This window comes from Squalius cephalus (genome assembly GCF_949319135.1).
Source record: "Squalius cephalus genome assembly, chromosome: 9".
NCBI lineage: Eukaryota > Metazoa > Chordata > Actinopteri > Cypriniformes > Leuciscidae > Squalius > Squalius cephalus.
In genome coordinates this window covers 40,666,686-40,689,085 of record NC_137130.1, presented here as the reverse complement: position 1 = coordinate 40,689,085, position 22,400 = coordinate 40,666,686, and the positions used below count along the sequence as shown (strand labels likewise).

Sequence of the window (22,400 nt, the reverse complement as noted above, 5' to 3'; positions counted from 1 at the left end):
TGAGCCCCCACCACCAAACTTCATCGTTGGAGGCTTTCCATGCCGTCATCCTTCGTTTTGCCCCAAAGAATGTTGTCTTTACCTTTACTGGAATGCTGTGCAGGTAAAATAAAGTTTGTTTACTACGATATTTTAGGCTACGATTCCCAAAAGTATTGTCAATATCAACACGTTTTGTCTTGTATTTCCAGGCTCTACCTGGCTGCTATGCATTATAATGAAAATGCAGACCGACCACAAGCAGAAACAGAGGAAGGTGTACCTCTCTTCAAAATCTCCTTTCCAAAGGGTAGGAAGGGAGAGTGCATAGCTAAACCTCAAAAGACACAGCCGACCTTTGGTAAGGGTTAAAAATAAATTCAAACAACACATATTTTGGAATTCTCAAATGTATTCCTTTAATAAAAAATAATAATAAAAAAATAAAAAAAATAAAAAAACACAACCAATTGAAACGAAAAATAATATTTGTGCTTGTGTTTTATGATACAGGTTATGTTGCTAACCTGATGGACCTAATTTTTGAGGAAGTCTTTGTCAACCCTTCGCCATACACCGATGCGCTGTTGGCCATCTCTGTCCCAGAGGACCTATCAGCGCAGTATGAGAAGCCGGACAAGGACGAGCTCATTGCCAGCTTTGTGTCAAGGTTCAAACGGGGGGCAGTTTAAACCCAACGTAGTGTCCTTCCTCATCAGGAAACACTGAGCGGATGCGCAGGACCACACAAGCTGGAATAATGACCCGGATTCTGCGTCCCAGGAGGCCCCAGCACCAGCTCACAAATGAACGATAGGAGAGATACCTGTAGCGACTGAACAGAAATTATTTATATTTAGTTTTGCAAAGATGTATTATTATGTTTGTTATGTTTGCATCTTCAATGCTTGTTTTTATACAAGCATTGAAATAGCTTTTTTTTTTAAAAGCTTGATTTTTATAGTTTATTTTCCCTCTGATGTAAGTAAATCTTGACACTGCCTATACTATAGAGTGAAAATTATGAATGAATGAATGAAAATTAGGCTCAATGTTTGTTGGTGGAATAAAAAGTCAAGACTCAAGACAAGACTTTATTATTTTATTAACTTATGTAACAAAGCACAACTTACTGGTGTATTCCTCTCAAACGTAGAGGACCATAGTCAGCTTTGTATATTTGGCCAGCATTCTGCAAAGAGTAGACATTGAGGCAGACAGGCTCCAATCCAGGATGGTCAACCATACATGTGAGCTGTTCTTCGACCTCCCGTAGTCTTCTAGTAACCTAATTACAATTAGAAAAGGTAAGTGTCATTTTTGGCACAATTAGTTGTCAAATGAAGAGATAAAGTAGTTTCCAATTTAGTGGTGAGAATGCTACCTGAGGTATCTCCAAGCAGCAAATATTCTCAGCTTCTGTGGGCATGGTAGCACATTTTTCACAACGGCACCTGTACAAAAAGGTATATGTAATAATGGCAGAGGTTTGACTAATATAATGGTGTGTGTATGTATGTATATATATATATATATATATATATATATATATATATATATATATATATATATATATATATAATACCTATATATATATATTAGGGGTGTAACGGTTCACAAAATTCACGGTTCGATACGATACACTTGTGGCACAGTTCGGTTCGGTACGTTTTCGATTAAGCAAAAAGAAAGAAATGCCAAATAAATTTCCTTGATTTATTTTTTTTAATTCTTTTTTTATTAAAACTAACATCATAAAGTAGGATTTATTTATTTTTTTACTTTGAGCAATTCTAGAGCTATAATTGATTCTTCTTAGGAGCATATAAAACAAAACAGCTCCTTGGAAAAAATTAAATGTAATATTGTAGTAGTTATAAACAAAGGTTTGTTTTAGTTCAGATTAACATTTGAGGGCAGCAATTGTATTCATAATGTCAAAATAAAACCACCGTAATGTTACTTAAAGGCATTATAGCCTACTATTCCTGCCATTACGTTTGGTATTTGATGTCAATGTTGTGGTCGCGCCCGCGTCTCTACATTTGAAATAAAGAGAACCGAAAGCCTCGTACCGAACGGTTCAATACGAATACGTGTATCGTTAAACCCCTAATATATATATATATATATATATATACATACACATATGTATGTATATATATTATGCAGGTGTTGAGTAGTGTTAAGTTAACTCTTGAGGAGTAAATCATTGCTTGTGTAACATGACTTCAATATATGAGGACATGGAGAACTTTGTCATTAAAAAATAATCCACATTACAGTCTTCTCTAAACTAGAAATATTACTAATATAGATGCTAATACAGCTTTAAAACAATAGCAAATCAGAGCGACATGAAAAACAAACAGTAGGTTAGCGTTAGCTACATGATAATAACTGTAAACCATCCGCATAAAAGTACCGTATCCAGACATAATATTTTAAACTAACCATTCGGAAACATCCTGCTGGAGCCGCTGAGTTGCAACTTCTTCATCCGTTGCTTCTCCATCTGGATCGGATTCTGGGTCAAACTGAAATGCTTGAACGACTGCGTGTCTTCGTGCCATTGCATTTATCCAACGTAAATATGTGTGGTACCGTTGCCGTTGTTTTTTTTTACAAAATGATCAATACACTCAATTTGAGTAATGCTTCTGTTATGAATAAAAAAACTTAGCCTAATATAACACACCCTTTTATAGTCATTTGTATGTTGAGTTATCATGGCAAATAAGTTATTTATGTTCAGGACACCAAAAGGCACCCTACAGTGATATTGACCCATATATATATATATATATATATATATATATATATATATATATATATATATATATATATATTAATTAGGGCTGGGGGAATTAACGTGTTAATCTTTGCGATTAATTTGAGATGCTTAACGAGTAAAAAAAAAACGCAATTAACGCAGCACTTTTTTTGGCCTCGTTTTAATGACTTCCTGATGCGGCTGCTATTGAAAAGGGTCTTTTTGCGGGTCTTTTCCACTCCGTATGTGCGCCGCGCTCTCCGTTCCGTGTGTGTGTGTGTGTGTGTGTGTGTGTCGGCGCGCTGCTGCGCTCTCTGCTCAATGTTCCGCGCTGTGTTTGCGCTGCGCATTCTGTTCTGTCGTTAACGGCCCAAACGCTCCAATCATGTACCAATCACGCACTGGGAAAGCAAAGTCTGCTCAAATAACGTGAAATTTCTCAGACTTCTGTTTGCAATAGTCCTACTGAGCTGGTATAGTCATGCTGGGCAACAATGGTAAAATTACCTGCTCTGATCACATGCTATAGTAATAAGCTTTGTAGGACTATATTTTATTTTTATAATTATAAAAAAAAAAAAAAATTAAATTGATTATGTTGATTGATTATTGAAAAAAAATTTATATTGATGTTTAATATTATTTTAATATAGAGCTATTTTCTGTTCCTTTTTTTTTCCCTGTGTTTAATTTAATTAGGTGATTCTAAGTTTAAATATTGATGATTACAAGCTTGGGGGAAATGCAATTAATTGCAATAAATTACAGCAAATTGTGCAATTAATTAGTTAAATTTTTTTTAATCGATTCCCAGCCCTATTTGATACGCTTTTCCAATCAAGTGGGAAATTAGTTAGGATCTCGTGAATGGATTGACTTTCAATCAGACTAAAAAGAGAACTAAATGTAAACGAAAGTCACAGGGTAAAACTATCTACTATAATCATGTGAGATATGGCCAACCCTAGAGGAAAACCTGTAATTCCCATAGATGATTTAGTTAGCTGGGGTAACTTAACATCAAGCAACTGCTAGCCCTCCCTAGTTCTAGACAGCGGTAGTCTGACTAGAAAGTACCTTCATAGTTGCAGATGAATTGTGAAATGTATATTTTGAACCCCTTCTCTCTCTTACTCCTGGGAGCAGATGAAAAGGAGTTAGTAATCCGGTGCAGGTCACTGATGGTAAACTTAGGTAGATCTTGCAGGCTCTCGTATAAAACAACACCATCTTCAGGAATGAGGCAAGCGGAAGTGAGGCGGCTTACCGGAATCAAACCGGATGTCGGCAATATTCTATTTATGCAACTAGTAAATGCAGACTTGAGAGAATCGAACCGTTAGAAATCCCAGAAGACGCTGTGGGGGTCGACATACAGAAGCCTGTAAGCTTTAAACTTCTCGTTCTCACTTAAGAGATTCCCGCTGCAAGCTCAAAATACGAGACAGCTCGTGAAAGTAAACGTTTGTCCGTCTCTTTTCTTTAATTTTAATAAAGTGATAAAGACCTAATGAAAGCGGCAGTATTTTTATTGGCATATTATAAAGAATCTTAACATTGACAAAGCATTGGTAACACATCAGGCTACTCATAAACACACACGTTCAAATAAATTTTTTTTTTTTTGTTTACTTGTCTTTACTAATGTTTGAAGTTTATATTAGTTAGGTTAGTTGTTTTTCTATGGTATTTTTAAACCACAGTCAAACGTTCCTAGTGTAACTGTTCTTTAGCCTGTTGATTTTTCTTCATGATATCCAGCTACAACTAAATGTTTTGCAATAAGACTAAATATGAATGATTTCTAAAAAAAAAATTAGCTTACTGGAATCTAAATTAGGAATTCTCGTTGGTTCAAACGATAGACATACCCTAGACATCCAATTAGCGCATGTTCACAGAGGAAAACAACTGAAAAACAGCGCTGGTTTTACCCATTCATAATTTAGAACATAATTTAAGCCTCACAAATATGTGCACTGTTCAGTTACACAGTTTAACTTATTCAACCTAATGCTGTTAAATTGAATATATGAAGCGAAACAAATATTTTTCTTAAATATCCACGACAAATTGGTTTAGTGTAGTGAAGCTTCATTTAATGTAGAGTAATTACTAGCTTAGCTCACTACATTTTCCAAGAAGCTTGCCCAACACTGCAGCTCCGACAAGGTTTTGTTCCGTCCTCCACACGGTGCCAACTCGCATCAGGAACATTTCATAAGTGAAGCAACTGAATTTGCGAGACCACGAGATTTGCCTGTCTGACGTTGTTGTTATGTCTTAATTGTGTTCAGAGCCAATCCTGACCTCCCGGGGGCCCTAAGCAAAATTCTGTTTAGGGGCCCTCATACCTGACCCGTGAGCCATGAACCATTTGCCATTTCCACACAGTCACACCTGACACCCCAGTGTTCCCACTACAATCCCTCCTTTAACTAGTTCTAGTGAAAATGTAATTCCTGATATCAGAAGACATTGTTACTACTAAAAAGTTCATTCTTAATATCAAGAATTCACATTTTAAATAGTACAAATTGAATTATTGATATCAAAAATGCATATCCTGTGAATGAATAAAAGCTAAAATGGCACCATAGCATGTCACTGTGTTTTAAATGATAAAAGTAATTCTTGATACTTGATGGTTATTATTTACTGAGGGATGTGCATCCATATTGACCAGAATCTCCAGCCAATCAATATTTTAAATTCAATGGAGCCAATCAGTAGTCAATGTCAATACTAGGGCTGGGTTTCGATTCAAATTTCAAGAATCGATTCGATTCCGATTCTCAAGATCTTGAATCGATTATCATTATTCGATTCGATTCGATCCGATCCGATCCGATCTTCGAGATTTAGATAAGTGTTTTTGAAAAAAGCATTTTTTCCAGCTGTTACCTGAATTACAGGACTGTAGTTATGCAACATATTGATACTATTATTATAGACATTCAACTGCAAATTAATGGAGTATTGATGGTTGTAAAGAACAATCCCCCTTCCAGAGTGTTGATACAACTGCTTTCACAAACTTGCACTGGTGTAGACGACAGAGGACACAGAGGTATATCAGCAGCAGTAGACCAATTATTTAGACGCGAACCTGATGTATTAAAAATGACATTAAGAATTGACATTAAGATGCAAATTAACCTTTATTTTTTATTTTAATGCTCAACATTTAGAACACATTTGGTTACTGGCTTCACAGTAAACAGACAACATTACACAGAATGTAAATACAATTTGATTTGAACTTACAAAACCTTTTTTTAACTTACAAAAACTTACAAAAAAGTTTTTTTTTGTGTGTAAAACCTTCAAGTACTCCAGGTATAAGACATTAAATTGCCTTTAAAGTGTATTTGTGTAAACTGGTCATTTTAAACTAAAATAGTAGATAAAAATAAATAAAAACTGGAAAAGGCCTTGCCTATTAAAGTGGAAATAAAAATAAACTGGAAGTTAAACTTGTCTTAACCCAGAGTGTGAACTGCCATCACTCAGGAATGGAAAGATTCTTCTGCAGGAACAGTAGCTCATTGACATGCCCAGGTGTAAGGCAACTTCTACTTGTCTTAACCCAGAGTGTGAACTGCCATCACTCAGGAATGGAAAGATTCTTCTGCAGGAACAGTAGCTCATTGACATGCCCAGGTGTAAGGCAACTTCTTTTGGCAGTTATGATATCACCTGCAGTCGAAAAAACCCTCTCAGATGTGACGCTGGTTCCTGGGACACAGAGATATCGCTTTGCCATGCGAGCCAAAAGAGGAAACTCCTTTTCATTCTCCCGCCACCAGATGAGAGGATTGTCCTGCAGTCCCGCAGGTCTCCTTGCCCTGTACCTTTTGATCTCGTCTTCTGCCTCTGCCGCTTTAGTTTTCTGTGGTCCTACTTCCTGTTGTGGTCTGTAGGCTTCCCCAAGGAGAGACTCCAAAGCACTGGATTGCTTGAATTGCTTGGGTGCCGGAGGTTGGGGTTCCACCTCTTCCTCCACTCCATCAACTTCATCAGCAGCAGCATCTTGCTGTGTAAGAAGAGAGAGAGAGAATTTGTATTTTATGGAGGTGTGTGTGAGTGAAAGAGAGAGTGGACTTTTTCCACTGAGTTTCTTTTTAAAATGATTACTTACATTATATGCATCTTCCTCGATCCCACACACTGCTTCAGTCTGGAGTCTGGAGAAGGTCCTGTCTCGCTCCTCCTCATTCAGGAATGGCAGAGCTTTGAAACGTGGATCAATAGCTGAAGCTACGTACAGCATGTCCTTCTGGTTTACATACCTGGAATTTAAATTTCACACATTTTGATCAATTTATCCCCCCTGAAGAGGACAATAATGTCTTTAATGAAGTTTCCTATCATATATATATATATATACAGTAAAATAGTCTCATATCTCTCTCACTCACTCACACACTCACTCACTCACACACACACTCACTCACTCGCTCGCACACACACACTCACACACACACTCTCACTGACACACTCACTCTCTCACACACACACACACACACACACACACTCGCTCACACGCACACACTCACTCACACACTCACTCTCACACTCACTCACTCACACACACACTCACTCACTCACACTCACACACTCACTCACTCGCTCACACACACTCACACTCACTCACACTCACTCACTCACTCACACACACTCACTCACACACTCACTGACACACTCTCACACACACACTCACACACACTCACTCACACACACACACACACACACACACACACTCACTGACACACTCTCACACACACACACACACACTCACTCTCACACACACACACACTCGCTCACACACACTCACTCGCACACACTCACTCACACACTCACTCACTCACTCACACACACTCACTCTCACACACACACTCACACACACACTCACTCTCACACACACACTCATTCTCTCACTCACACACTCACTCACACACACTCTCACACACACTCTCACTCACACACACTCACTCACACACACACAGAGGCCTACCTTGTGCTTAAGTTTTTCTTGATCTCATCCTTCATGTCCTTAACAACTCTGGAGTCTTCTGGGAGACTGGTCATCTCTTTCAGCAGCAGAGCATGCAGAGGTGCTATCACTGAGAGAGTTGGGCACTTTTCTTCTGACATCACTTGAGTGGCTGTCTTCATTGGCTTTAGAGCTCTGACCACATCTTCTGCATCTGTTATGTCCTCTTCCTTCAGGCTGCAAAGATCCTTTTCATTTCTCCGCACATCAGGTGAGAGCAGAGCGGCAGAGATCGCGGGTTGCTGCTCTAAAAAGCGCTCAAGCATTTCTAGTGCACTGTTCCAACGAGTCACCACATCAATTTTGAGCTTGTGTGCATTCAGCTGCAGTAGCTTCTGCTTTTCTTTGAGGATACGGGTGGCCGTTGTACTGCGATGAAAGAACTTTGCGATGTGCCTTACTCTCCCAAGAAGGCGTGCAACATTCGGCAGTTTGAGACCGGCTTGCGAGGCCAGGTTGATTATGTGCGCGAAGCAGCCGACGTGGGTTAGCCCCATAATCTCAACCGCACGGATCATATTCGCCGCGTTGTCAGTGACTATGGCTGGGTCTTTACCCAGCAGCCCCCACTCCTCCATAGCTTTGGTTAAAATTTCAGCTAGACTGACAGAGCGATGGTCCGTTTGAACTTCGGTTGTCTGCAGCACGTAAGACACGAGGTTCCAGAGCTCGTCTATGTAGTGTGCTGTCACACTCATGTACGATTCCGTAGCTACGGATGTCCAGGTGTCACTCGTAATGCCCACCCTCTCTGCGGTCTTAAGCTTACACATTACACCATCTTTTACTGTCTGGTACATGTTGGGGATCACTTCTTCAGACAGACGTTTGCGAGACACAATGACATAATTTGGTTCCATTACCTTCATTAGCCGCCTGAATCCCACATTCTCAACAACAGAATACGGGCGCATATCTTTGCAAACGAAGCCCGCAATCGCCTCAGTTATTTTGACAGAGCGTGCAGAATTAGTTGGCAGTTGTAGAGTTTGTTTCAGTGTCATCTGTTGCGGTCCGGTGGCGGGCTTGGATATGATGTCTTGATGATGTCGCATCATGTGGTTCCTTAGATTAGTAGTATTTCCACAATACTTCACCTCCATTTTGCAGGCTTTGCAAATTACTTTGCTTTTGTCAAGCTCGTTCTCTTTATTTGTTCTGAAACCGAAATGGTGCCAGATCGCAGCTTTTAGCGTTTCTGGCGTTTTCAAAGCTGCCATGTTCGTTGTTTTAATGTCCATTCACCTCGTGCGCATGCGTGAATTCAAAGACGCGTCAAATTAAAATTCACGGGGAAAATGTAGGCCTATTATTAAATCGATTCTCTGAGTTACGGATCGATCTTTAGAAATTAATATGAAAATCGATTCAGAATCAGTGAATCGATTTTTTCAACACAGCCCTAGTCAATACATTGCTTTCATTATTGCATTAGTGCAGAGTTGTAACTAAACCTTGACTGAGGGACTAGATAATCATCTTGTTTTAAAACTATAATGAGGAGTGCCATCACGCCCATACTGTACTGGTCCCGACTCACAATGTTTCTGCTGGAAAGTGCGCTTTCAGTTCATGCACGCGCATATGAACACATGTTAAAAAGCGACGCGGTTATCTTTTCCGAGGTGCAGTTTATAAACAAACACTGTTGTCCTTTGTCGTTTATTAAACATAATAAATCAACTCGCATCAACTCAACTTTAGCCTACTGTTCTATGCTAACATCAAACTATGAGAGGAGAGCACACAAGTCTACCTGATAACTGTTGCCGCAATTAACTCTCATGGTGTTAACTCTCCGCTTCATTTTCTCATCGATATTGTAAACATTGATTGACACGCTTTGACATGAGGGGGAGGCGGGGCCTTGAGTAATTTGCGGGGCCCTACGCACCTTGCGTAGTGTGCATATAGGGCTGATCGGCTCTGATTGTGTTTATTGTTGTGTGTATTGCTATATCCTACTTTGTTGTTGCTATTGTTAAAATACATCCTCAATAATCTTGTTTCTATATTTTACATACAGTGCCTATAAGCAGGAGGATTTTGCATTTTAACTGTGCGGCTTGGACGTGGCGTCCATCAAAAATAGACCATGCACCTATTCTTTAGCGAAGCAGCGCGGAGCGCCACTTCTGGGACACTTCTGAAACGTGCCACGGCACGGCCAGTATAAACACAAGCATTGACTAGAATGGCCACAATCAGCTCCGGTGGCCGCATTGGAGCCGTAATGCGCTGCAGACGTGTGCAGTGTAAATAATGGGTAAGCCGTGCAGGACTACATTTGCCCTCACGGCTAGCGTGTATGCCGCGAATGGTCAAGGTGGATCCACCCTTCATACAATGGCAGTCCTTCAAGTCTACCAGGCCAAGATCTCACACCATGGATAAAACTGGTCCTGACCCGGTGTCCTTCAATGAGCTGCGCAGCATGACTGCCCTCGCCCTGTGCGCCACTAAGTTTATGGCCCAAACGATTGGTCGTCCCATGGCAAGATTGGTGGTCCTCGAGTGCCTTTCCACTGGCCACTCCTCCATGGACGCTACAACCATCTACTCCACCCTTGTGGACATCGCCGACGTCTGACATCTCTGCCTGTTTTCTGGTCTTTTTCAGCTCCTCATCCAGAGCCCCTCCTTCCCCCGCAGTCAAACTGTTTCGGCGCGACCTCGACAAGACAGCCCTCCTTGACTCCCCTATAGTTCTGGTCTGTACGGTTCTGCGGTGAACAGCTTAGTTGAGCTTTTTACAGTGGCCCAGAAGTCGTTACAGCCGATGCGGCACTGCCAAAGAGGAAGACACCAAGCCAGCTTCCACTCTTGCCCTGCCCCAGCCCAAGACAGAACACAAGGTGAAGCAGTGCTTCCACCCAGCTAAGCACTACCTGTTTCCCTGGGGCCAGGGGCTTCTCTCTAAGTTAGGCTGGACCCCAATGATCCCTGATGTTTCAGGCTCAAAGAGGAGGCGGCTAAGTCCCACCGAGGCCGGACCACCTCTAAAGCAACCATGTGTTCACTTTTGTGACGCTGTGATTGTAGTCAATATTGAGTCTGTCCTACCAGTAGAATGTGCGCCCACTCCCTTCCGCTGTTATAACAATCAAAATAAACAACAAACACCCTCAAAAAAGCATTCCTCTTCAGTGTGGCGAGCTGCCACCTGCAACTCTTCAACTCCTCTCCACCCCTCGCGAGGCTTTGGAAGCCATTCTTGGCATGTCACATTGGGTTTTAGAAATAATCAAATGGGATTACTTGCTTCAGTTCACTCACAGGCCCCCTGCTTCAAGGCTATGATTCACACTTCAGTCATGGAAGTCAACGCTCATGTCCTCTGAGCCAAAGTACAAGCTCCGCTAGTGAAGGGTGCTGTGGAGTAAGTTTCCACAGCCCACAGTGAGTCAGGCTTTTACAAACCTCTACTTCCTCATTCTAAAGGATGTGGGCCTTAGATCCATCCTCAATTTGAGATGTCTGAAAAGCGTTCTGATAAGACAGCCATTCAGAATGCTAACTTTGAAACAAATCCTCTTGCAGATTTGCCCAGGACATTGTTTGTTACCAGTAGATCTGAAAGACACATACTTTCTTATCCAGATCCAAAGTCAGATCAAAGTCCTGTTGCAAGATTTGTTGATGCTTCCAAACAAGACATGTCTGCAACATGCTACTTGAACCTCAGTGGAAGTATCTGTTTCAGTTGATTCTGGAGCGGCACAATGGCAAAGATGTTTAGTGCTGCAGAGACCCTGGATCTTTTACTTGAATCCAGTAAGGATGAAGGAGACCGGCCAGACTGGGATTCAGAGGAGTCCTTCGATCAAGTCTTTGAAACAGAGTCTTCCCCATCAGTGACCAAATAATCCTTTTCAAACTCTGCATTATCCTCTGAGGAAGAGGATCCTGCTGAAGTCACTTACCAATCAAAAAATTGTGAAATTATGGGGACTGTAGCTACACCTCCTCGGTCACAAGGGGAGCACCTGTCGAACGCATGATCAAAATGACCCCTGGACCAAAGAGATTAATTGGTCTGCTCCTGCTGGCAAGAGTGAATCCCCACGACGAGACCACAACCAGCTTGTGTAATGCGGACACAGGGAGGGCAGGTTTTTCGTGCTAGATCTTCTCAAGGGAAAACTGACCATGCTTGGAACGGTGAGAAAAAACAAGCCAGAGCTCCCATCTGCATTGGTGACAACAAGGGGCAGAGAGAAATTTTCATCAATGTTTGCTTTTAAAATAACAAAACAAAAATGTGCTCTTGATGAGCACAATTCATCAGGATGTCGCAGCAAGCACAGGAGAAGACAAGAAGCCAAATATAATCTTGTATTACAACAAGACCAAAGGCGGAGTTGACTGCCTTGACCAGGTATTTTGTTACTTTGTATTTATTTACAAATTTTCCAATGACAAATTGCTTGTTATTTTTAATTAGTAAGTCACTTTAGATAAAAGCATCGGCTAAATGAAAAAAAAAGACTTTTGCCAGTTGAGACCAGTTGCCAGTTAAATATTTTGTCTTATTCAAGATGGTTACTGCTTACACCTGTAAACGGAAATCTAACCGTTGTCCCATGGTTTTCTTCTCAAATATGCTGGGTGTCTGCCCTAAATGTTATTATCCAGTGGACGTAAATTAATCCTGCCTGGAATACAGGAAAGAGTTTCAGAAGGTGGCTCTTTTTGGGCGAGTAAGGGAACCTAGGCTGTTCGTGGGAATTTTCCCATTCATTTAAGTTTCCATCGTCAGCCTAGGTAATCGGTGGTCCGCGTGCATGAAATGGACGACACGAGCTGCTTATTCCAATGGTGGCATGGACGTTTTCTAAAATCGCATGTAAAGTAGCCAAAATTACCATAAATTACCATAGGCCCTGTGTGGACACCTCTGGGGGTGCCAGTGCACAACGGGGCGGTCCACCAAGTGCTTTTGGGGTCCGCTAACTACCTACTCTTCATCATAGTCCTCCTCAGTATCACGAAGCGCCTATTATGACCCCTAACCACCTATCCTCTTCTTCATTGCCACGAAGTGCCTATGGTGCCCCCTGACCACCTAAACTTCACCATAGTCTTCCTCATTGTCCACGAAGTGCCTATTTTGGCCCCTAACCACCTATCCTCTTCTTCATTGCCACGAAGTGCCTATGGTCCCCCCTAACCACCTAAACTTCACCATAGTCTTCCTCAGTACCACGAAGTGCCTATTTTGACCCCTAACCACCTATCCTCTTCTTCATTGCCACGAAGTGCCTATTGTGCCCCCTAACCACCTAAACTTCACCATAGTCTTCCTCAGTACCACGAAGTGCCTATTTTGACCACTAACCACCTATCCTCTTCTTCATTGCCACAAAGTGTCTATTGTGCCCCCTAACCACCTAAATAGTCTTCCTCAGTACCACGAAGTGCCTATTTTGACCCCTAACCACCTATCCTCTTCTTCATTGCCACAAAGTGCCTATGGTGCCCCCTGACCACCTAAACTTCACCATAGTCTTCCTCATTGTCCACGAAGTGCCTATTTTGACCCCTAACCACCTATCCTCTTCTTCATTGCCACGAAGTGCCTATTGTGCCCCCTAACCACCTAAACTTCACCATAGTCTTCCTCAGTACCACGAAGTGCCTATTTTGACCACTAACCACCTATCCTCTTCTTCATTGCCACAAAGTGCCTATTGTGCTCCCTAACCACCTAAATAGTCTTCCTCAGTACCATGAAGTGCCTATTTTGACCCCTAACCACCTATCCTTTTCTTCATTGCCACGAAGTGCCTATGGTGCCCCCTGACCACCTAAACTTCACCATAGTCTTCCTCATTGTCCACGAAGTGCCTATTTTGACCCCTAACCACCTATCCTCTTCTTCATTGCCACAAAGTGCCTAAACTTCACCATAGTCTTCCTCATTGTCCACAAAGTGCCTATTCTGACCCCTAACCACCTGTTTTTTGTCTCAAGTTACTGTATCTCTAACTCCCTCTCTGTATGTTTTCGGGGGCTGTGTGACGCAGCTTTCCAAGAAGTTTCGGGCCCCCAGCACCTCTAGAATAATCTGAGTCAGTGGGCGTGGTCAGGGGGACGAACGGGCACTTCGTGGTCGGTGGGGGTGGTCAGGGAAATTCGCAAAAAGGCGGTCAGGGGGAGGCTCATGCGCTCCGTGGATGCCCTTCTGCAACCTGTTCAGCGTGCGTCGAAACGATTGCAGGTGGTCGGGGGGGCGAGGGGGCTGAAAGGCTCCCGTTTTATCAGTGCTTTCCCTACCATTGTTTTAGTGGGGCGGCCCAGACTCTAGACCCGCTGTGAAAGTCACTTGAGCAACCGCTTAATTTGAGAAAAACTATTGTCATGTCATAAACACAAAGGTCGTTACGGCAACCCGTCAAAATAAAAGTTCGGTTTAACTTGACAGAAATACATTACAGTTGTAAAGTAGAATTTAGATACATTCTAATGTAATATTAATATTAACACTAATATAAATAAATTATCATCAAAACATTATTTTTTAAGGAATAATCACAATTTTTCTTCCATGTTTTAATTTTAAGAGTAAAGCTCATTGTGTTTTTGTTGTTTGACAAAAATTTTGTTTAATTGATATGATATGATATTGATATGATTAAAATAAATTAAATGAATGTTTTATGTCTTCAAAAAACACAACACTGAATTTGTGTGAAATTTTTTATTTATATTCTATGGGATTGCAGAGGTTTATTTTTCATATTATATCAAGTGTACTGTCAAGGTTAGTTCAGATGAAGATGATGAAAAGGGGTCAAACAACTTTCTACAAACGAGTTCTTTAATAAAACAAACTCAGGTAATCCAAAGGCAAGCATGTGATGTAACAGTGTCAACACAAACAATACCAGACCACAACTGAATGAAAAGGAGGAACTTAACCCTCTGATGGTCTTTATTTATGTCTACACTTGAGTTTTTTTGGGTCTCTAGAGACCCCAGACAATAACATTTAATTTTGTAACAAGATAATAGTTTTTTTTTTTTACAAATGTAATTTTATTCTGTTTGTTAATGTTTTTACTCAACATTTGTGCAGTTTTTGGAGAATTTATGATATTTTTTAAATTTCTATAAATAAATAAATAAATAAATAAATATTTAAATAGCCTTTTTACAAAAAAACAGCATTTGATGTAAAATTCACTTTATAAAAGACCCAGATTTCTAACTTTCATTCATGGGGATAACATGGATAATTTTAAATGGTTTAATGTAACATTTATGCCCATTTTTTGGAAAATGCAGTTTTAAAAAAAATAATAATAATTGTAACCACTAGATGACTATAGAGCTCCAGTATATGCTATTTGCTATTAGACTACCTGAAAGATATCTTTTCACAAGTTGGATTCAGTTGGATTCATATCTAAATATTATAAAATCACAATTATAACAAAAATAAAATATTTTTGTCAAAGTTTAGAATTTTTTGTACCAAAAAACCCCCCGTTTTTCAATAATGTTACATTATGATTAGAATCAAACCTGAACAAAATGTTACAAAGAGAAATGTTGGAGTCTTAAGATTTTATCATTTATTTCAATCATTTATTTTTAATCTAATTCTAGATTCTAGACACACACAATTGTGTGTGTGTGTCTGAGAGATAAAGAGAGAGAGAGTGTGTGAGTACACATTGTCGATGTGCCAGTGTCACCACACCACTTTATATTTGTAGTGGTTCTGCATTTTGGATGATTTTATTTGACAAATTATAGCCTTACAAATGTTCCTGTGTGTGTGTGTGTGTGTGTGTGTGTGTGTGTGTGTGTGTGTGTGTGTGTGTGTGTGTGTGTGTGTGTGTGTGTGTGTGTGCACATTTTTCAATGTGTCAGTGTCACCAATTTATTTTTGTGGTGGTACTGCATTTTGGATGATTTTATTTTACAAATGATAAGAGAACAGTTTTTATAGTCTCAAAAATGTATGTGTGTGTGTGTGTGTGTGTGTGTGTGTGTGCGCTTGTTGTGAGCAAAATAATTCAGCATTGTGGATGCTTTTTACTTTATTTCTGTCATTTCTGTCGATGTGTTCTGCGTTGTTTCTGATTTTGATGTTGAATTTTGTCTATTTTGATTGCGGGGACCCGAAGACCACGAGTGTCACAAATTTTGTCACGCTAACATAAAAACAGATATCATTCCAATTTTTTTTTTTTTTTTTGTAGATCTAGAAAGTGTTAAGAGCCGTAGAAGGTTTCATACCATTTGGACAAAGGGAACATTTTTTTTAATTTGAGCAAAAGTCATTTGCGGGTCAAAAAGACCCCGCGGACCATCAGAGGGTTAAATACACAGGGTGATTGAACTCAAATGATGAACAGGTGGTGACTTGTCAATTAGAAACCATAGTTACAAATGAAGAGCGGGAAACTGATTATTTTCTCTGATGAAGCCCCCTTCCAACTCTATGGGACATTTGGAAAATCAATTGTCAGGAGAAGAAAAGGTGAATGCTACCATGAGTCCTGTGTCGTGCCAACAGTGAAGCATCTTGAGACCATCTATGTGTAGGGTTGTTTTTCATTCAAGGGTTTTCTCACAATTGACCGTTCGCAAAGACCCGCCCCTCTAGTTACTGTTGTTATGTCCGACAAGCCATGTCACTTTCACACTACAACATGTTAACACGCAGTAAAAAATACATAGCGGAGCAGAGAGGACACTGACAACACGCTGACAGACCAGGTTACTCAAGTCTCAACTTTCAAATTTGGTCATTTTTTAAAGAAATTTAAACAATAAATACTGTTTTGTGGCTCTTTAATGTGTCTGACAGATCGCTGTAGAGCCTCAGTTAAAGCTGCTCGTGAACCGATCATCTCTTCCTTCTAGTTCATTTATAGCATCAAGTAAACATGAATGAACATCAGAAGGAATGTTGTTTTAACCGCGGAAAGATGTCAGTACCCTCCATTTTTCAAGTTCAAATCCTGCAATGTTAATCTACTAACTCTCCTGACTGCTTTATCACACAAAAATGGCGTATTCGGTAGATTATTATTGGTCAGATCGCCTGTCAATTAAACTCCCTGCGAAGGGTCAATTCTGCCCAGGAGCAATTTGACGATGATCCTTGCATTTTCCAGCATGATGGACCACCATGTCACAAGGCAAGAGTGATAATTGGGGCACTCGTGGAGAGCAAATGGCTGAGTGCTCCGGGTGTGTGTGTTCACTACTCATTACTCCTAATGTGTGTGGAATAACTTGTATGGTTTAAAGGCAGAGAACAAATTCTGAGTATGGGCTAGCCTACCATACTTGGCCTTCATGTCAAGTCACATCACAATGAAGTGGCTCGGTGTTCACTACATTGACATTTTGGATCTGTGGCCAGGCAACTCCACTCTGCTAAGTGTGAGTGACAAATAGCTGGGAGCGTCAGGAGAGTGTAATCGTGGCAATAGTGTTCTTTGATGCACAGTGGGATACAGTGAAGTTGAATCACATGGAGAACAATCTTCCGCATCCCTTTCACAAGATTTGAGCAAACATAGCGTTTATCTCATCTCTTTGCTCTCCGGACGCATTTTGCAATGGGTAAATACTAGGGCTGAACGATTAATCGCAACTTACATGTAATCGCACTTAAATCAAGATGGCTTATCGCGATTTTAAAATCGCAAAGGCCGTGATTATTTTTCATGCGCAGCTTGTCATTGATGTACGGCTCTGTAAACTCTGCTCCATCTGAAAGCACTGTGAGTTTGAGTCACTTACAACGTGCATTTGAAAAAGCAACATGCGTCAAACATCTTTCCAAAACATGAGAAGCATTTATGAACCTCTTGTGCAACAACAGACAACATTTAATAACATGCTTTTACTCCAAACTCACTTCATAACGACAGTTGAGCATCCTTCTGTGACATGATGTGCCTTCTTACACAGAATAAGGCAGTCGTGTGTCTATAAGTCATGTTTAATCAAAGCGTTTCAATCTTCTGTTTATTCAGCTACAGCAATAGGGATTTCCTGGAATGATCCGCATTATTGTACTTCTGCGGCGGGGCATATTTATCGTGTTTGCATGAGAGCGCCCTCTGGCGTTCAGATGGAGCAGTATTTACTACCAATAAGCCGCACTCCACTGACAAGCTGCGCATAAAATAATCGCAGCCTTTGCCAAATCGCGGTTTTATTGCGATTAATCGTCTAGCCTTAGTAAATACTATCTGAAAGTGGTCCCCATCATGCAATTAGCGGTGAGTCAGGATCAGTGGTGAGGCACATGCAGCTCTAACAAACTTCCAGATGTCACCAGATGAGCCCCAACAGTAGCAAAATTCAAGTCCAGATTGAAGACATTACCAATGCATTCTCTCACTAAAAATGAAGCAAATAATGCTGTTTAATGTGCTTTCATTCAGTTTTTTATTTTTTTGTTTCAGTTACATTATGCCATTTTATAGAAAGACAGCATTTTCAACATGTGAACCGTTTCTCTCCTGTGCAAGTACTTGTGTGAGCCTTAAGATTTCCTTTTTGTGAAAAACTCTTGCCACACAGTTTACAGATGAAACGTTTCTCTCCAGTGTGAAGTCTCATGTGGCAGTCAAGGGTTACTTTACGTGTGAAACTCTTTCCACACTGATCACATGTGAAAGTTTTTTTTCTTCCAATAAACTGTTTCTCTCCAGTGTGAATGATAATGTGGGAATTAAGGGTGCTTTTATGTGCAAAACTCTGTCCACAATGAGAGCAAGTATAAGCCTTTGCTCCAGTGTGAATTCTCATGTGGGAATTAAGGCTTTGTTTTTGAGTGAAACTCTTTCCACACTGTTGGCAGGTGAAAGGACTCTCTCCAGTGTGAATTCTCATGTGGACATTAAGGTTTTGTTTTTGATTGAAACTCTGTCCACAATGAGAGCAAGAATAAGGCTTTTCTCCAGTGTGAATTCTCATGTGGACATTAAGTGTGTTTTTATATGCAAAACGCTGTTCACAATGAGAGCAAGTATAAGGCTTTTCTCCAGTGTGAATTCTCATGTGGGAATTAAGGCTGCTTTTAAGTGCATAACTCTGTCCACAATGAGAGCAAGTATAAGGCTTTTCTCCAGTGTGAATTCTCATGTGGTCTTTAAGGGTTTGTTTATGAGCGAAACTCTTTCCACACTGTTGGCAGGTGAAAGGACTCTCTCCAGTGTGAATTCTCATGTGGACATTAAGGTTTTGTTTTTGATTGAAACTCTGTCCACAATGAGAGCAAGAATAAGGCTTTTCTCCAGTGTGAATTCTCATGTGGACTTTAAGTGTGTTTTTATATGCAAAACCCTGTTCACAATGAGAGCAAGTATAAGGCTTTTCTCCAGTGTGAAGACTTATGTGGGAATTAAGGGTTTGTTTATGAGCGAAACTCTTTTCACAATGAGAGCAAGTATAAGGCTTTTCTCCAGTGTGAATTCTCATGTGGTCTTTAAGGGTTTGTTTATGAGCGAAACTCTTTTCACAATGAGAGCAAGTATAAGGCTTTTCTCCAGTGTGAATTCTCATGTGGTCTTTAAGGGTTCGTTTTTGATTGAAACTCTGTTCACAATGAGAGCAAGTAAAAGGCTTTTCTCCAGTGTGAAGCCTCATGATTGATTTCTCTTCATTCTTGAAATCCTGATTTTCATCTTGCATATTATTCACTTCTTGACTCTCCTCTTTCAGTGGCATCAGGTCTAAAGTGAAAAAAGACAAATACAAGTTAACACCAGTTTAATGGCAAAACACAGCTGACAACCTCACAGCTTAACTAATTGATGACTAACTGGGAAAGTGTCTGCATGTGTTTATGATAATTCACAAACATTGTGGCAGCAAACTCTCCCGGATGGGTGAAATGGGACTCAGTAGCCTGATTTGCGCATACACTGCAGCTGGTGGTTAATGACAGTTTTAATGTGTTTGTGCATCGGGTTATCATTACAGCTGGGCAGGTTGTCAGGCACTTCAATCACAGCACCCCTACATGCAAGGCTCTGGAGGCAAAACAAGAACAAATGCAATTTCTGAAACTCCAGCTCATTCAATTGTGCAAAACAAGATGAAACTCAGCATGTGAGGTGTTTGGAAGACTTCTTGTTCTGTATGACCGAACGGTAACCTTTTGTTTATGATTAGTATCGCTGGATTGCTTTATCTGAGATAACTGCACGTTCATGCGCTGGTTTAAAATGGGATATGTATTGATAGTAGAAACATTAATTAGCAACATTGCTATTGGCTGCTCACCATGGCCAAAGAGCGCGCACAGTTTTTCTGAGAAAAAGAGCGCGCACAGCAGAGCAAGACCTAATTGCCGAAGTTTATGCGGAATTTGAAAGTTTAATTAAAACGCCATACATGCCATTATAATGAGAACACTATTGTAATAAAACGTTGTGAATTATCTTGGTTTAGTTGCCATTTCAGCGCGTTATTGTGGGAATAGCGTGTCCAGAACAGGGATTACATGTTCTGACCAGCACAGTCAAGTTCGCTTGTGCATTCACGTCATTTTGTGCAGATAAGACATAATATAAAGTTGATGTAATATAAATATCTGATTAATCTCACATAGGATGTGTTTCGTTGATTTAAACAACCTGCTAGAAAAGTTCTTCAGCTTCAGCGTGCGCGATCAAACAGCAATGCAAAACATTAAAAGCCATGATTGGGACTGTCATATTTTAATTGTATACACTATTGTAATAAAAGTTGTAAATTATTTAGGTTTAGTTGCATTCCTCAGCAACCGCTGAGTTGATTAACTAGCGTTAACAAGTTGGCTTTCCTCAGGACATTCTAAAACGCTTAACGTGAAAAATGAGATGACTGTCCTTTGGAGGGAGTACCTGTAAGTCTATAATAACTTTGCTTAAAGGAGTCATAACCTGCAAATTTCACTTTTCCACGAGAATCAATGTATGTTATGATTGCATAATGATTATACACTGGCCGGGAAGCCGATATTTAAAAGTGAAGCGTTTGTTTACCTCAGGGTTTGTAAAATAGCCCACGTGCACGCGCACTAAAAAACGAGATTTTGATTTCAGCCCCGTCTTGACGTCAAGACGGGGCAGGATATACCATATATGGACACCGCAGACCTATGCTGCAGGAAGCCCTGCCCCTCTCCCCCTCATATTCAGTTCAGTCGCGAAAGATGGAGAAACCGAGTGCACACGTGAGTTGCTCTGTGGTTGACCGCCAGAAACAACATGCGAATGTGTTTTCTATACCAAAAACGGACCAAACAATCAGGGACCAGTGGATAAAATTCATTTTTAATGACGCTGTCCCAGCAACACTTTCAACTGGCTTATTGTTCGGTGTCTGCGCTAAACATTTTACGCCGGAATCATTCACAAATTTGGGCCAATATCAGGCGAAGTTGGCCACGAAGCTCCGTTTGAAAAAAGGTGCCATTCCAACCATCCGGGACTTGCCTGAAATTGAAACGGTAAGACTGTTTTTATTGCTCTACTGTGTGTAACAAACAGCAGCTAACTACTAATGCGGCTATTGTATGTAACGTTAGCTTCAAGGTAAACACGGGGAATGGACTCTACGTCCACGACAGCCAAAACATCGCATCAGATCTCGCGAGACAATAATGCCTTCAGAAATAAAGGTTTTAGGAGCTCTGTTTTTATTTTATTTTCCACTTTTATTTTTTAGAAGGGCATGAAAGACTATAATACAGCAGTAGGTGTCCAAATTAAGACTAGGTTATGACTCCTTTAATTTATACTCGTGGAATGGAATGGAATGGAATGAGGCATTTATATAGCGCTTTCATATCTACTACTGTACACCCAAAGCGCTTTACAATCATATCAGGGAATCTCTCCTCAACACCACCAGTGTGCAGCATCCACAGTACAATCACCACACACCAGCTATAGGTGGAGAGGAGAGAGAGTGATAGAGCCAATTCAGTGGATGGGGATTATTAGGAGGTCATGATTGGTAAGGGCCAATGGGTGGAATGTGGCCAGGACACCGGGGTTACACTTTTTAATGACCATAGAGAGTCAGGACCTCGGTTTTACGTCTCATCCGAAGGACGGAGGAAGGTACTCGTGTACCTATTATTATGATTGCAATATGAATCAACATCTACAGAAAGAGTCTGCATAGAGAAATGATACAGAGGTGGGCAGTGTTGTACTTTTCCTTTTTATTTGTGTTGCATGAGGTATGTGTTGACAGGTGGGCATATACTGTAAGTTATACTTATTGGCATGGTCATGATTGCACAATCTTCATTAAAAATTATAATGTAGCCTATCTGGTAAAAAAAAAAAAAATCTGCTTTACAATCTTGGAAATATACAGGTGATAAACATCAAAGATGCTTTGCTACAAGCAGTAATTGCAAGAGCTACTTGGAAATGGTGTCTATGTGATGGCATTCCATGGTGAGAAGGTGGGCGGAGCATCCACATTGTTGAGGACCCCTCTGCATCGTCAGCAGGTGTCTCAGGTTCACTAGCGTTTAGCCCCTTGACCTGTACGCTTCACCTGAGTGGGGCAGCAAATAGCATTTAGCCTTTGCCTGCAGAGGGGTTCCAACTGTGG

General features: G+C 40.6%; 1 protein-coding gene and 1 long non-coding RNA gene across 3 annotated transcripts in view; both read right to left on the bottom strand.

Annotated features, from left to right (window-relative positions):
- Nucleotides 1-555: 555 nt before the first annotated feature.
- LOC307165000 lies at nt 556-1,440 on the bottom strand. Its single transcript, XR_013822381.1, has 3 exons — nt 1,364-1,440; nt 1,113-1,267; nt 556-814 (listed from the first exon to the last, which is right to left on the bottom strand). It is a non-coding gene; the product is annotated as an uncharacterized lncRNA (long non-coding RNA).
- Nucleotides 1,441-18,214: 16,774 nt separating this feature from the next.
- The window catches only part of LOC307164966 (uncharacterized protein), a 215,302-nt gene continuing 211,116 nt past the window's right edge, over nt 18,215-22,400 (bottom strand). For both annotated transcript variants that reach the window (XM_079882212.1, XM_079882211.1), the window contains exon 3: nt 18,215-19,516. In XM_079882212.1, coding sequence (XP_079738338.1) covers nt 18,279-19,516 — 1,238 coding nt within the window. In that variant the 3' untranslated portion in view covers nt 18,215-18,278. The remainder of the gene's footprint in view (nt 19,517-22,400) is intronic.